The 17004-nt window shown below is 28.1% G+C and overlaps 2 protein-coding genes across 2 annotated transcripts; both read left to right on the plus strand.

Annotated features, from left to right (window-relative positions):
* Window positions 1–96: 96 nt before the first annotated feature.
* LOC106454436 lies at window positions 97–3164 on the plus strand. The gene is made up of 4 exons (XM_048758257.1): window positions 97–1540; window positions 1678–1889; window positions 2138–2396; window positions 2489–3164. The coding sequence occupies exons 1-4, from the start codon at window positions 1268–1270 to the stop codon at window positions 2777–2779; spliced, it is 1035 nt and encodes a 344-aa protein (XP_048614214.1). The 5' UTR covers window positions 97–1267; the 3' UTR covers window positions 2780–3164.
* A 1032-nt stretch (window positions 3165–4196) lies between these two features.
* Window positions 4197–6121, plus strand: LOC106454435. Its single transcript, XM_013896552.3, has 5 exons — window positions 4197–4448; window positions 4599–4846; window positions 4973–5184; window positions 5443–5701; window positions 5794–6121. The coding sequence occupies exons 2-5, from the start codon at window positions 4607–4609 to the stop codon at window positions 6082–6084; spliced, it is 1002 nt and encodes a 333-aa protein (XP_013752006.2). The 5' UTR covers window positions 4197–4448; window positions 4599–4606; the 3' UTR covers window positions 6085–6121.
* The last annotated feature ends 10883 nt before the right edge of the window (window positions 6122–17004 follow it).

Genomic DNA, 17004 nt, shown 5'->3' on the forward strand with positions numbered 1-17004 from the left:
TGAAAACTGTTTATTTCGTTTAATGAGTCTACAACTTAATAGGTCGTAGATATTCGTACAACGCTAAGAATACATCGAAACCAAACACGAGTTTTATTCTAGAATTTCTAAAAAAATAGTTCCAACACACTAATATGGTAACGCTTTGTAACTAGGAATTCAAATACCTTATGACATGTTAATTTCTAGCATTTAGCGCCTCATATAATTTTTTCCCATTTTATAAAATGTCATTTTTACATTTTCATACAAATTAAAAATTAACTAAAATATTCCACACGGTGTTTCAAAAACAAAAACTAAAAAATATATATATTTTTTTAATGAAATGTTAAATTTATTGATCGTCGTAGGGAAAAGAATAGTTATTTACAAATAGAAAAGAATAATTATTTACAAAAATACTAAAATATTTCACACAAATTAAAAATGATTATAGTTGATACAAATGTCATGTATACATATATTTAAAATTAATTTTACATCCTTAAACCTCATACAATGTACTATATCTTATGAAATTTAGAAACAAATCCACATTTCTGGAGTCTAGGCTACTGGTCAAAGAGTCATTGGATATGTCGAAATTTTGTTTTTCAGGTATATACAAAGGTTTAGATATAATATGAAACATTAATTATAGTGTCGGCAAAGGAAACACCAATCATATTCATACGCATACATTCATGTACTAGTTCTTAACTGTATATCTTAAAAAGCACATAAATTATATCTAGTGGTATTTAATTATTATTTTGTTTATTAATTATTTTGATACTTGTCCATCACCTAAGTGCATGTGCGTAGTTAGATGTTACTTATGTATCATGCATGATCAATATGTATTTTCATGCTAAAGAATATTGATCATTTATTTATACAGATATAATATCTTATTTCTTTCCATTTTGTTCAAATCTAAACGCGTAAGTTGCATTTCCTCAGAATTTGTTTAATTACTTAGCTTTAGCCTTTGTTTGTCTCATGGTCGGTATATATAGGTATTGGTAAGATGCTTAGGCCATCGATATCATCACTCACGATTTCGTATTACTTTGGCATCTCTCAAATCAACAGGTCACGCATATTTCTTTTTAAATATCTTCTTCTTTCATTTTCCTTTCAAGAAACTTTCTATTAACTTCTTCGGAATTTACAATATCATTACAATGATCACTATTGCTAATTTCATATGACGTCCTCTGTATAATGAAACTATCAATATATAATATTATGTTTTAAGCATCTAAATAAAGTACTCTGTGCAATGTTTCTTCAAATCGTGTTTGCAGGTAAAACAATGTTGCTTCTAGTTCTGGTTGTCGGTTTAATATGCTATCATGTCTACAAATCCATAAAACCACCGCCACCAATCCCGCTGCCAGAGAATGTTTCTGAGATATGTCCAAGAGTTAAGCTCAATGATGGGAGATATTTAGCCTACAGAGAATTAGGGTTTCCAAAAGATAAAGCCAAAAATAAAATAATCATTCTCCATGGTTTTGGAAGTTCAAAGTTAGTAGATTTAAAAATCACACAGGTATATATGTACTAATACCAAAGAATAAATTAGTGATTGCATATTCAAATAAGGAGATCATGGTGATCTAAACTGTATGTTTTTGATAATTTTCTTATATCATAATACATTTCTCATATGGCTATAATGGCTTCTAGGAAATGATTGATGAATTCGAGATATACTTCTTGCTCTTCGATAGAGCTGGTTATGGAGAAAGCGATGCTCATCCATCACGAACGGTAAAAACGGATACATACGATATCGAAGAACTCGCCGACAAATTGCAAATTGGTCCGAAGTTCCATGTCTTAGGAATGTCACTCGGGGCTTATCCAGTTTACGGCTGTCTCAAATACATCCCGCATAGGTATGTATATCGTACATTATATATCATCAGTCTCTTTAAAGTAATATCTAAAATTATATTTATTGAAAGTAAAACTACGTACCTATGTTATATATGTGGGATTACATAAATACTAACGTCCATAATTATTAATTTTGTATTAATTATAAGACATGACTAGAAATCTAGAATATGTTGCATTTATAAACTTAAAAACTTAACTCGAGAGATTATATAATTTATACTAATGTGAATTTCTCTAACAATAGGTTAAGTGGAGCAACGTTGGTGGTTCCGTTACTGAATTTTTGGTGGAGTAGTATGCCTCAAAGCCTATTGAGTGCAGCGCTCAAGAAATTACCAATCCAGAACCAATGGACATTTAGAGTTGCACACTACCTTCCGTGGTTGCTATATTGGTGGTTGACGCAGAAATGGTTTTCACCGTTTAGTCCGAATCCCAGAGAAACTATGACCGAGCGCGACATAGAACTCGCGGACAAGCACACAAAACACTCTTATATTAAGGTAAGCATGTAGAAACTGATAACTAAATTATATTATAAGTTTGTCTGGTTTTAGATTCATTATATGTAGCTATTACTCTTTTTGTGTTCCAGGAATCTGCTCTACGACAAGGCGAATATGTGAGCAAGCACCGAGACATCATTGCGTCTTTCGAGAATTGGGAGTTTGATCCAACAGAATTGCTCAATCCGTTTTCAGATGGTAACGAAGGGTCGGTTCACATGTGGTGTGCACTCGAAGACAAACAAATTTTGCGTGAGGCTTTACTCTATATATGTGATAAGCTGCCATGGATAAAACTTCGTCAAGTCCCAGAAGCTGGACATCTCATTATCCATGAGAAGCAGCATTTTGAAGATATTATCAAAACCGCTTGTACTTGAGTGAAAAAAACCTCTACAGTTTCTCCTGAATCAATTAGACAAAATATCCAGTATGTTTGATATGACATATATATTTTTATCAAATAAAAGTGAATTGGTGCACTTCTAGTGAATATATATATATATATATTTTTTTTGAACATTGGATAATGAATATATCATACTACATAAGTACTAACAATCCGAGCCAAGAACATTAAGCTTGTCCAACCGAATTCAGCTATTTAAACAACACAAAGTTTGCAAAATGCTGGTGAAACCAATCTGACATAAATCGACCACAAATCAATGAGAGGCCAAGAAAGTACTAATAACAAAAGATTTATATGTGAGCCAGAAGAAATATTAATGTTGGCAAAAAAAAAAAAAAAAATTAAAACCGACTTCTATATACAAAAGATGATAGAAAAAAGGCAGAAGGAAGTTATACAAACCTTTTTGTAAGTATATTATATATAAATGCTGTGTTACAAAAAAAAAATTATATATAAATGCTACTTGACAAAAAAAGTATATTAGCAAAATCAACCTCGTATGAACTCCAACAATCTCCTCTCCACGAGGTGTAGTCTCTATCTTTTGAACTTAAGTAATGCATGGATTGACAAAAAAAAATCAATACTTTATAACGGGAGCTGCACAATTGATAAAAAAAAACAAGATATGTAAAATACGTTTAAAAGCTGGGAGTTGACGGGAGTTGCACAATTGATGAAAAATTAAATGCAAAAAGACAACCAAATCCACTGGTAGTTAATGCAAAATACGTTTAAAAGCTTCTACATTAAAATTTACCAACAAAATATTATGACACTTTGCACACCCTTTAAACAAAGAACCCAATGTTTTCATTTTCAATAGTAAATTTTGTAAAAGGATAATGATTTTTCTCTTTAATTAGTAGTCGTTTTATTAAATCAAAACTAATTAAACAAGTTGATAAGCGATTAATGTTTTCATTTTAAACAATAAAATTTAAGAATGATATGTAATACTTTTCTTCATAATTACTCCCTATGTTTAATTTTAATTGATGTTTTAAGGTTTTTTTTGTTTCAATTTAAATGATGTTTTAAGATTTATATACAAAAAATTAATGTTATTTTGTGTTTTTGACCACTTATATTTTATTAGATGATTTTTTATTTGTTAGATTAGTTTTAATTAATGCAAAAAAACGTATAAGGCTGACAAAAAAAGAATAAAAGTTATCAACTAAAGATGTAACATAATTTTATGATTCAAACACAAACTAGTTTGAATCAGATGGAATATTAGCTATTTTATTAGTAATAAAAAAACTAAAGATGTAATATGCAATTAATGTTTTTCATTTTTAAAGCAAAATTTAAGAAGGATAATGTTAAATCTTTAGTAGCTATTTGTTCACTCTTTTATTCATCCAAAATCTGTAATAAATTCAAAACTAAGATTGTGTATACGCAACATAGTTGAAAAATAGAAAGCCATTTGTAACAAAGAGAAAAGAGTGAAATAAATGTGTAGCAAAAGAGGTCAGCTTGCCAGCAAAAAAGAATTATAATAGTATTATTCTGGGTATTATTTAACTTGTCTGGGCAAGATATTCCATCACTTCACATTAATTTTCCATCTCCTAATAAGTCACCAGTTCGGGTTTCTCTCCCTCTCGGGCCTCTCCTGAATAACTGTTCGTATTATTTACAGTTATCTATGTATCAACTTCTTTCAGTTTTATATTTAAAGAAACTCTAATAATTTTGCAGTTTAATAAGTTACCATATTGTGTTCTAAGCATTTAAGGTACTCATTGCAATGTTCCTTCAAATCAAATATACAGGTCAAACGATGTTGCTTCTAGTTATGGTTGTCTGTTTAATAGGCTATCATGTCTACAAGTCCATAAAACCTCCGCCACCAATTCCGCTGCCGGAGAATGTTTCTGAGATATGTCCAAGAATTAAGCTCAATGATGGGAGATATTTAGCCTACAGAGAATTAGGGTTTCCAAAAGATAAAGCCAAAAATAAAATAATCATCATCCATGGTTATGGAAGTTCCAAGTTGGTAGATTTAAAAATCACACAGGTATTTTTAATACTAAAGAATAAATTAGTGATTACATATTCAAATAAGGAGATCAGGATGTTATAAACAAATTGTGTGTTTTTGATGATTTTCTTATATCGTAATACAATTCTCATATGGCCTTAGGAAATGATTGATGAATTCGAGATATACTTCTTGCTCTTCGATAGAGCTGGTTATGGAGAAAGCGATGCTCATCCATCACGAACAATAAAAACGGATACATACGATATCGAAGAACTCGCAGACAAATTGCAAATTGGTCCAAAGTTCCATGTCTTAGGAATGTCACTCGGAGCTTATCCAGTTTACGGCTGTCTCAAGTACATTCCTCACAGGTATGTATATCGTACATATATATATATATATATATATCATCAATCTCTTAAAAAGTGTATCTAAAATTATATTTAGCAAAAGTAAAACTACCGTTTATTTTATATATATGTGGGTTTACATAAATACTAACGGTCAAATTTTTTATTTTGTATTAATTAGAAGACATGACTAGAATATGTTGCATTTATAAAGTTAAAGACTTAGACACTCGAGATTATATAATTTATACTAATTAATGTGAATTTCTCTAACAATAGATTAAGTGGAGCAACGTTGGTGGCTCCCTTACTGAATTTTTGGTGGAGTCGTATGCCTCAAAACCTATTGAGTGCAGCGCTCAAGAAATTACCAATTGAGAACCAATGGACATTTCGAGTTGCACACTACCTTCCGTGGTTGCTATATTGGTGGTTGACGCAGAAATGGTTTTCACCGTTTAATCTGAATCCCCTATCAACGATGACCGAGCGCGACATAGAACTCGCGGATAAGCACACTAAACACTCTTATATCAAGGTAAGCTTGCATGCATCTACTAATTGATTAAATAAGTTTGTGTAGTTTTAGATTCATTATATGTAGCTATTACTTTTATATATGTGTTCCAGGAATCCGCTCTACGACAAGGCGAATATGTGAGCATGCATCGGGACATCATTGCGTCTTTTGAAAATTGGGAGTTTGATCCAACCGAATTGCTCAATCCGTTTTCAGATGGTAACGAAGGGTCGGTTCACATTTGGTGTGCACTCGAAGACAAACAAATTTTGCGTGAGGCTTTACTCTATATATGTGATAAGCTGCCATGGATAAAACTTCGTCAAGTCCCAGAAGCTGGACATCTTATTATCCATGAGAAACAGCATTTTGAAGATATTATCAAAACCGCTTGTAGTTGAATGAAAAAAAAAATCTCCACTATAGTTTGTCATGAATCGATTTGATAAAAATATACTGTATGTTTGATATGTCATGAATCGATTTGATAAAAATATACTGTATGTTTGATATGTCATGAATATTTTGATAAATCAAAGTGAACTGATCTACTTCTGAAGATCTCATACTACACAAGTACTAACAATGCAAGCCAAAAAGATTAGGCTTGTCAAGCCGAATTCATCTAATGTTTTTCTTCTTATCCAGTAGTCTCTTTTTTTTTCAATTTAAGATTTAAATTTTTTTTTGTCATACAAAATAGTGTCATTTGATAATTTAACCACTACGGAGTGTAAAATGTGTTAGAAATTTTAATTTAGTAAAACTTCATTTGATATTACAAATGTAGAATGTGTTAGAAATTTTAAAACAACACTAAAAAATTTAGGCTTCAGTATATAGAACGTTTAACGTAAAACTTAATATTTCGTATGAGTTTATACATAGATTTTGAAAAAACTCAAAAATATAACAATATTTTATTAATGCATAGTTGCATCCTAAACTAACATATAATGATAGTCATGAGGCTTGGAACCTTTTTTTTGTCTATGTTTCTCTAGAAAATAATGATTTTATAATAGTTAGTCCACTGATTTAGGGATTATACGTAGTTTTACTAAATTAATTGATAAAAAAATTAGAAAGATGACCATGTACCATGCAAGAGATTTTAAATACATTAATACAAATATATAATGTGGTTAGAAATTTTAAAACAACACTAAAGATTATAGGCTTGAATATATAGAGCATTTACCGAAAAACTCAATATTTTCGTAGGGGTTAGTTAACACATAGATTTTGAGAAAATTCAAAAAATATGACAATATTGATTTTATGCATAGTTGCATCTTGCACTAACATATTATGATATTCAAGGAGATTTGGAACCTTTGTTGTCTACGTTTCTCTAGAAAAATAGTGATTTTGTAGTGGCTAGTCCACCGATTTAGGAAGTATTATGAAGCTTTACTAAATTAATTGATAAAAAATTAGAACGATTTCCATGCATCATGAAAGAGAGTTTAACATACATTAATACAAATGTAGAATTTGGTTAAAAATTTAAAACAACACTAAAAAGAATATGCTTTAGTATATAGTCAGTTTAACGTAAAACTCAATATATTCATAGCAATTTATACATAGACTTGGAGAAAAATAAATAAATTGACAATTTTTAATGGATAGTTGCATCCTGCACTAACATATGGTGATGTTCAAAGAGGCTTCAAACTTTTGTTGTCTCTGTTTCTCAAGAGAACAACAAATTTATAATGGTTATTCCACTGATGTAGATAGTATTATGAAGTTTTACTTATTAATTGATAAAAAAATAAAACGATTCCCACAAACCATGAAAGAGAGTTTAAAATACATTAATACAAATTTAGAATGTCCTTAGAAAATTTAGAACAACAATAAAAAAATATAAGCTCATGTATATAAAGCGTTTAACGTAAAACTCAATATTTTCGTAGGGGTTAAACACATAGATTTTGAGAAAAATTCAAAAAATATAATAACATTTATTTAATGAATAGTTGCCTCCGGCACTAATATATGATGATGGTCAAAGAGGTTTGAAACCTTTGTTGTCTCCATTTCTCTAGAGAATAACGATTTTATAATGGTTAGTCCACTAATTTAGAGGACTATATGAAGTATCACTTAATTATTTAAAAAAAGAACTGAACAATGCTCATGTGCTACGAAATAGAGATTACCATACATTAATAAAAATGTAGAATGTAGTTAGAAATTTTAAAACAACACTAAAGATTATAGGTTTCAGTATATAAAGTATTTACACATAGATTTTGAAAAAAATTCGAAAAATATGACAATATTGTTTTAATGCATAGTTGCATCTTGCACTACACGATGATGTTCAAATAGGTTTGGAGCTTTTGCTGTCTCCGTTTTTCATGAATATAACGATTTTATAGTGGTTATTCCACCGATTTAGAGAGTTTTATGAAGTTTTACTAAATTAATTGGTAAAAAAATTATAACGATTCTCATATACCACGAAAGAGAGTTTAACATACATTAATACAAATATAGAATGTGGTTAGAAATTTTAAAACAACACTAAAAATTTTAGGCTTCAGTATAGAGCGTTTAACATAAAACTCAAAATTTCGTATGGGTTTATACATAGATTTTGAAAAAAAATCTAAAATATAAAAATATTGTTTTAATGCATAGTTTCATCATAAACTAACATATAATGATGGTCAAAGAGGCTTGGAACCTTTATTGTCTATGTTTCTCTAGAAAATAACAATTTTGTAATCGTTAGTCCACTGATTTAGAGGTTATATGAAGTTTTAATAAATTAATTGATAAAAAATTAGAAAGATGCCCATGTACCGTAAAATAGAGTTTAAAATAGTATAACACAAATGTAGAATGTGATTAGAAATTTTAAAACAACAGCAAAGATTATAGGCTTGAATATATATAGCATTTACCGAAAAACAATATTTTTGTAGGGGTTATTTACACACAGATTTTGAGAAAATTCAAAAAAATATAACAATATTGCTTTAATGCATAGTTGTCTCCTGTACTAATATATGATGATGGTCAAAGAGGTTTGGAACCTTTTGTTGTCTCCATTTCTCTAGAGAATAGCAATTTTATAATGGTTAGTCCACTAATTTAGGGAGTATATGAAGTTTTACTAAATTAATTTCTAAAACAAATTGAACCATGCTCATGTACCATGAAAGAGAGTTTAGCATACATTAATACAAATATAGAATGTGGTTAGAAATTTTGAAACAACACTAAAGATTATAAGTTTTAGTATATAATACATTTACCAAAAACTCGAATATTTTCGTAGGGTTAGCACATTTTGAGAAAATTTCAAAAATAGAAAAATATTGTTTTAATGTATAACTGCATTCTACACTAACATATGATGATTTTTAAAGAGGTTTGGAGCCTTTATTTTTTCTGTTTTCAAGAAAATAGCGATTTTATATTGGTTATTCCACCGATTTAGGGAGTATTATGAAGTTTTACTAAATTAATTGATAAAAATTATAACGATTCTCATATACCACGAAAGAGAGTTTAACATAAATTAATACAAATGTATAATGTGTTAGAAATTTTAATACAACACTAAAAAAATTTAGGCTTCAGTATATAGAGCGTTTAACGTAAAACTCAATATTTTGTATCGGTTTATACATAGATTTTTTTAAAAAATCAAATATATAGCAATATTATTTTAAGGCATAGTTGCATCCTAAAATAACATATAATGATGGTCAAATAGGGTTCAGTATATAAAACATTTACAAAAAACTCAATATTTTCGTAGGGGGTTAAACACGTAGATTTTGAGAAAAATTTCAAAAAATACGACAATATTGTTTTAATGCATAGTTGCATCTTCCACTAACGTATGATGATGTTTAAAGAGGTTTGGAGGCTTTGTTGTCTCCGTTTTTCAAGCACATAGTGATTTTATAATGGTTATTCCATCGATTTAGGGAGTATTATGAAGTTTTACTAAATTAATTGATAAAAAATTATAACGATTCCCTTATACCGTTAAAAAGAGCTTAAAATATACTAATACAAATGTAGAATGTGGTTAGAAAATTTTAAAACAACACTAAAGATTATAAGGTTCAGTATATAAAACATTTACTAAAAACTCAATATTTTCCTAGGGGTTAACACATAGATTTTGAGAAAATTTCAAAAAATACGACAATATTGTTTTAATGCATAGTTGCATCCTCCACTAACGTATGATGATGTTCAAAGAGGTTTGGTGCCCTTGTTGTCTCTGTTTTTCAAGCAAATAGTGATTTTATAGTGGTTATTCCATCGATTTAGGGAGTATTATGAACTTTTACTAAATTAATTGATAAAAAAATTATAACGATTCCCTTATACTATTAAAAAGAGCTTAAAATACATTAATAAAAATGTAGAATGTGGTTAGAAATTTTAAAACAACACTAAAGATTATATGATTCATTATATAAAACATTTACCAAAAACTCAATATTTTCGTAGGGGGTTATAACACATAGATTTTGAGAAAATTTCAAAAAAATACGACAATATTGTTTTAATGCTTAGTTTCATCCTCCACTAACGTATGATGATGTTCAAAGAGGTTTGTAGGCTTTGTTGTCTCCGTTTTTCAAGCAAATAGTGATTGTATAGTGGTTATTCCATCGATTTAGGGAGTATTATGAAGTTTTACTAAATTAATTGATAAAAAAATTATAACGATTCCCTTATACCATTAAAAATAGCTTAAAATACATTAATAAAAATGTAGAATGTGGTTAGAAATTTTAAAACAACACTAAAGATTATAGGATTCATTATAGGGGTTAACACATAGATTTTAAGAAAATTTCAGAAAATACGACAATATTGTTTCAATGCATAGTTTCATCCTCCACTAACTTATGATGATGTTCAAAGAGGTTTGGAGGCTTTGTTGTCTCCGTTTTTCAAGTAAATAGTGATTTTATAATGGTTATTCCATCGATTTAGAGAGCATTATGAAGTTTTACTAAATTAATTGATAAAACAATTATAACGATTCCTTTATACCATTAAAAAGAGCTTAAAATATACTAATACAAATGTAGAATGTGGCTAGAAATTTTAAAACAACACTAAAGATTATATGGTTCAGTATATAAAACATTTACTAAAAACTCAATATTTTCGTAAGGGGTTGAACACGTAAATTTTGAGAAAATTTTCAAAAAATACGACAATATTGTTTTAATGCATAGTTGCATCCTCCACTAACGTTTGATAATGTTCAAAGAGGTTTGGAGCCTTTGTTGTCTCCGTTTTTCAAGCGAATAGTAATTTTATAATGGTTATTCCATCGATTTAGGGAGCATTATGAAGTTTTACTAAATTAATTGATAAACAGATTATAACGATTCCCTTATACCATTAAAAAGAGCTTAAAATATACTAATACAAATGTAGAATGTGGTTAGAAATTTTAAAACAACACTAAAGATTATATGGTTCAGTATATAAAACATTTACTAAAAATTCAATATTTTCGTAGAGGGTTAAACACATATATTTTGAGAAAAATTTCAAAAAATACGACAATATTGTTTTAATGCATAGTTGCATCCTCCACTAACGTATGATGATGTTCAAAGAGGTTTGGAGCCTTTGTTGTCTCCGTTTTTTCAACAAACTAGTGATTTTATAGTGGTTATTCCATCGATTTAGGGAGTATTATGAAGTTTTACTAAATTAATTGATAAAAAAATTATAACGATTCCCTTATACCATTAAAAAGAGCTTAAAATACATTAATAAAAATGTAGAATATGGTTAGAAATTTTAAAACAACACTAAAGATTATAGGGTTCAGTATAAAAAACATTTACTAAAACTCAATATTTTCCTAGGGGTTAATTAATAAAAAATAGAATGTGGTTAAGAAATTTTAAAACAACACTAAAGATTATAGGGTTAAGTATGTAAAACATTTACTAAAAACTCAATATTTTCGTAGGGGTTAACACATAGATTTTGAGAAAATTTCAAAAATACGACAATATTGTTTTAATGCATAGTTGCATCCTCCACTAACGTATGATGATGTTCAAAGAGGTTTGGTGCCTTTGTTGTCTCTGTTTTTCAAGCAAATAGTGATTTTATAGTGGTTATTCCATCGATTTAGGGAGTATTATGAACTTTTACTAAATTAATTAATAAAAAAATTATAACGATTCCCTAATGTTTTCCAAGCAAATAGTGATTTTATAGTGGTTATTCCATCGATTTAGTGATTTTATAAAGTTTTACTAAATTAATTGATAAAAAAATTATAACGATTCCCTTATACCATTAAAAAGAGCTTAAAATATACTAATAGAAATGTAGAATGTGGTTAGAAATTTTAAAACAACACTAAAGATTATAAGCTTCAGTATATAAAACATTTACCAAAAACTCAATATTTTCCTAGGAGTTAACACATAGATTTTAAGAAAATTTCAAAAAATACGACAATATTGTTTTAATGCATAGCTGCATCCTCGACTAACTTATGATGATGTTCAAAGAGGTTTGCAGACATTGTTGTCTCCGTTTTTCAACAAACTAGTGATTTTATCGTGGTTTTTCCATCGATGTAGGGAGTATTATGAAGTTTTACTAAATTAATTGATAAAAAAATTATAACGATTCTCTTATACCATGAAAAGAGCTTGAAATACATTAATAAAAATATAGAATGTGGTTAGAAATTTTAAAACAACACTATAGATTATAGGATTCATTATATAAAACATTTACCAAAAACTCAATATTTTCGTCGGGGATTTTAACACATTGATTTTGAGAAAATTTCAAAAAATATAAAAATATTGTTTTATTGCATATTTTCATCCTCCACGAACGTACAATGATGTTCAAAAAGGTTTGGAGCCTTTGTTGTCTCCGTTTTCAAGCAAATAGTGATTTTATAGTGGTTATTCCATCGATTTTGGGATCTTTACGAAGTTTTACTAAATTAATTGATAAAAAAATTATAACGATTCCCTTATACCTTGAAAAGAGCTTAATATACATTAATACAAGTGTAGAATGTGGTGAGAAATTTTAAAACAACACTAAAGATTATAGGGTTCAGTATATAAAACATTTACTAAAAACTCAATATTTTCGAAGGGGTTAACAATTAGATTTTGAGAAAATTTCAAAGATTTTGAGAAAATTTCAAAAAATACGAAAATATTGTTTCAATGCATAGTTGCATCCTCCACTAACGTATGATGATGTTCAAGGAGGTTTGGAGGCTTTGTTGTCTCCGTTTTTCAAGAAAATAGTGATTGTATAGTGGTTATTCCATCGATTTAGGGAGTATTATGAAGTTTTACTAAATTAATTGATAAAAAAATTATAACGATTCCCTTATACCATTAAAAATAGCTTAAAATACATTAATAAAAATGTAGAATGTGGTTAGAAATTTTAAAACAACACTAAAGATTATAGGATTCATTATATAAAACATTTACCAAAAACTCAATATTTTCGTAGGGGTTAACACATAGATTTTAAGAAAATTTCAGAAAATACGACAATATTGTTTCAATGCATAGTTTCATCTTCCACTAACTTATGATGATGTTCAAAGAGGTTTGGAGGCTTTGTTGTCTCCGTTTTTCAAGCAAATAGTGATTTTATAATGGTTATTCCATCGATTTAGAGAGCATTATAAAGTTTTACTAAATTAATTGATAAAACAATTATAACGATTCCCTTATACCATTAAAAAGAGCTTAAAATATACTAATACAAATGTAGAATGTGGCTAGAAATTTTAAAACAACACTAAAGATTATATGGTTCAATATATAAAACATTTACTAAAAACTCAATATTTTCGTAGGGGGTTGAACACGTAAATTTTGAGAAAAATTTCAAAAAATACGACAATATTGTTTTAATGCATAGTTGCATCCTCCACTAACGTTTGATAATGTTCAAAGAGGTTTGGAGCCTTTGTTGTCTCCGTTTTTCAAGCAAATAGTAATTTTATAATGGTTATTCCATCGATTTAGGGAGCATTATGAAGTTTTACTAAATTAATTGATAAACAGATTATAACGATTCCCTTATACCATTAAAAAGAGCTTAAAATATACTAATACAAATGTAGAATGTGGTTAGAAATTTTAAAACAACACTAAAGATTATATGGTTTAGTATATAAAACATTTACTAAAAATTCAATATTTTCGTAGGGGGTTAAACACATAGATTTTGAGAAAAATTTCAAAAAATACGACAATATTGTTTTAATGCATAGTTGCATCCTCCACTAACGTATGATGATGTTCAAAGAGGTTTGGAGCCTTTGTTGTCTCTGTTTTTTCAACAAACTAGTGATTTTATTGTGGTTATTCAATCGATTTAGGGAGTATTATGAAGTTTTACTAAATTAATTGATAAAAAAATTATAACGATTCCCTTATACCATTAAAAAGAGCTTAAAATACATTAATAAAAATGTAGAATATGGTTAGAAATTTTAAAACAACACTAAAGATTATAGGGTTCAGTATAAAAAACATTTACTAAAACTCAATATTTTCCTAGGGGTTAATTAATAAAAAAATAGAATGTGGTTAAGAAATTTTAAAACAACACTAAAGATTATAGGGTTAAGTATGTAAAATATTTACTAAAAACTCAATATTTTCGTAGGGGTTAACACATAGATTTTGAGAAAATTTCAAAAATACGACAATATTGTTTTAATGCATAGTTGCATCCTCCACTAACGTATGATGATGTTCAAAGAGGTTTGGTGCCTTTGTTGTCTCTGTTTTTCAAGCAAATAGTGATTTTATAGTGGTTATTCCATCGATTTAGGGAGTATTATGAACTTTTACTAAATTAATTAATAAAAAAATTATAACGATTCCCTAATGTTTTCCAAGCAAATAGTGATTTTATAGTGGTTATTCCATCGATTTAGTGATTTTATAAAGTTTTACTAAATTAATTGATAAAAAAATTATAACGATTCCCTTATACCATTAAAAAGAGCTTAAAATATACTAATAGAAATGTAGAATGTGGTTAGAAATTTTAAAACAACACTAAAGATTATAAGCTTCAGTATATAAAACATTTACCAAAAACTCAATATTTTCCTAGGAGTTAACACATAGATTTTAAGAAAATTTCAAAAAATACGACAATATTGTTTTAATGCATAGCTGCATCCTCGACTAACTTATGATGATGTTCAAAGAGGTTTGCAGACATTGTTGTCTCCGTTTTTCAACAAACTAGTGATTTTATCGTGGTTTTTCCATCGATGTAGGGAGTATTATGAAGTTTTACTAAATTAATTGATAAAAAAATTATAACGATTCTCTTATACCATGAAAAGAGCTTGAAATACATTAATAAAAATATAGAATGTGGTTAGAAATTTTAAAACAACACTATAGATTAAAGGATTCATTATATAAAACATTTACCAAAAACTCAATATTTTCGTCGGGGATTTTAACACATTGATTTTGAGAAAATTTCAAAAAATATAAAAATATTGTTTTATTGCATATTTTCATCCTCCACGAACGTACAATGATGTTCAAAAAGGTTTGGAGCCTTTGTTGTGTCCGTTTTTCAAGCAAATAGTGATTTTATAGTGGTTATTCCATCGATTTAGGGAGCTTTACGAAGTTTTACTAAATTAATTGATAAAAAAATTATAACGATTCCCTTATACCTTGAAAAGAGCTTAATATACATTAATACAAGTGTAGAATGTGGTGAGAAATTTTTAAAAAACACTAAAGATTATAGGGTTCAGTATATAAAACATTTACTAAAAACTCAATATTTTCGAAAGGGGTTAACACATAGATTTTGAGAAAATTTCAAAGATTTTGAGAAAATTTCAAAAAATACGAAAATATTGTTTCAATGCATAGTTGCATCCTCCACTAACGTATGATGATGTTCAAGGAGGTTTGGAGGCTTTGTTGTCTCCGTTTTTCAAGAAAATAGTGATTGTATAGTGGTTATTACATCGATTTAGGGAGCATTATGAAGTTTTACTAAATTAATTGATAAACAAAATATAACAATTCCCTTATACCATGAAAAGATCTTGAAATACATTAATACAAATATAGAATGTGGTGAGAAATTTTAAAATAACACTAAAGATTATAGGGTTCAGTATATAAAACATTTACTAAAAACTCAATATTTTCGTAGAGGTTACACATAGATTTTGAGAAAAGTTCAAAAAAATACGAAAAATATTGTTTTAATGCATAGTTTCATCCTCCACTAATGTATGATGATGTTCAAAGAGGTTTGGAGGCTTTGTTGTCTCCGTTTTTCAACAAACTAGTGATTTAATCGTGGTTTTTTCATCGATTTAGGGAGTATTATGAAGTATTACTAAATTAATTGATAAAAAAATTATAACGATTCCCTTATACCATGAAAAAAGCTTAAAATACATTAATACAAATGTAGAAAGTGGTGAGAAATTTTAAAACAACACTAAAGATTATAGGGTTCAGTATATAAAACATTTACTAAAAACTCAATATTTTCGTAGTGGAACACATAGATTTTGAGAAGATTTCAAAAAAATACGACAATATTGTTTTAATGCATAGTTCCATCCTCCACTAACGTATGATGACGTTCAAAGAGGTTTGGAGGTTTTGTTGTCTCCGTTTTTCAAGAAAATAGTGATTTTATAGTGGTTATTCCATTGATTTAGGGAGCATTATGAAGTTTAACTAAATTAATTGATAAACAAATTATAACGGTTCCCTTATACCATTAAAAAGAGCTTAAAATACATTAATAAATATGTATAATGTGGTTAGAAATTTTAAAACAACACTAAAGATTATAGGGTTCAGTATATAAAACATTTACTAAAAACTCAATATTTTCGTAGGAACACATAGATTTGGAGAAAATTTCAAACAAATATGACTGTATTGTTTTAATGCATAGTTTCATCCTCCACTAACGTATGATGATGTTCAAAGAGGTTTGGAGGCTTTGTTGTCTCCATTTTTCAACAAACTAGTGATTTTATCGTGGTTTTTCCATCGATTTAGGGAGTATTATGAAGTTTTACTAAATTAATTGATTAAAAAATTATATTGATTCCCTTATACCTTGAAAAAAACTTAAAATACATTAATACAAATGTAGAATGTGAGAAATTTTGAAACAACACTAAAGATTATAGGGTTCAGTATATAAAACATTTACTAAAAACTCAATATTTTCGTTGGGGGTTAACACATAGATTTTGAGAAAATTTCAAAAAAATACAACAATATTGTTTT

The sequence above is a fragment of the Brassica napus genome, chromosome C5 (genome assembly GCF_020379485.1).
Source record: "Brassica napus cultivar Da-Ae chromosome C5, Da-Ae, whole genome shotgun sequence".
Classification (NCBI taxonomy): domain Eukaryota; kingdom Viridiplantae; phylum Streptophyta; class Magnoliopsida; order Brassicales; family Brassicaceae; genus Brassica; species Brassica napus.

Bases quoted from the DNA above. Each gene is read 5' to 3' on its own strand.
- LOC106454436 (XM_048758257.1), top strand. From the start codon at position 1,268: ATGTTTCTTCAAATCGTGTTTGCAGGTAAAACAATGTTGCTTCTAGTT. The intron at 1,541-1,677 runs GTATATATGTAC...AATGGCTTCTAG, and splicing joins TAGATTTAAAAATCACACAG to GAAATGATTGATGAATTCGA. The intron at 2,397-2,488 runs GTAAGCATGTAG...TTTGTGTTCCAG, and splicing joins CAAAACACTCTTATATTAAG to GAATCTGCTCTACGACAAGG.
- LOC106454435 (XM_013896552.3), top strand. From the start codon at position 4,607: ATGTTGCTTCTAGTTATGGTTGTCTGTTTAATAGGCTATCATGTCTAC. The intron at 4,847-4,972 runs GTATTTTTAATA...ATATGGCCTTAG, and splicing joins TAGATTTAAAAATCACACAG to GAAATGATTGATGAATTCGA. The intron at 5,702-5,793 runs GTAAGCTTGCAT...TATGTGTTCCAG, and splicing joins CTAAACACTCTTATATCAAG to GAATCCGCTCTACGACAAGG.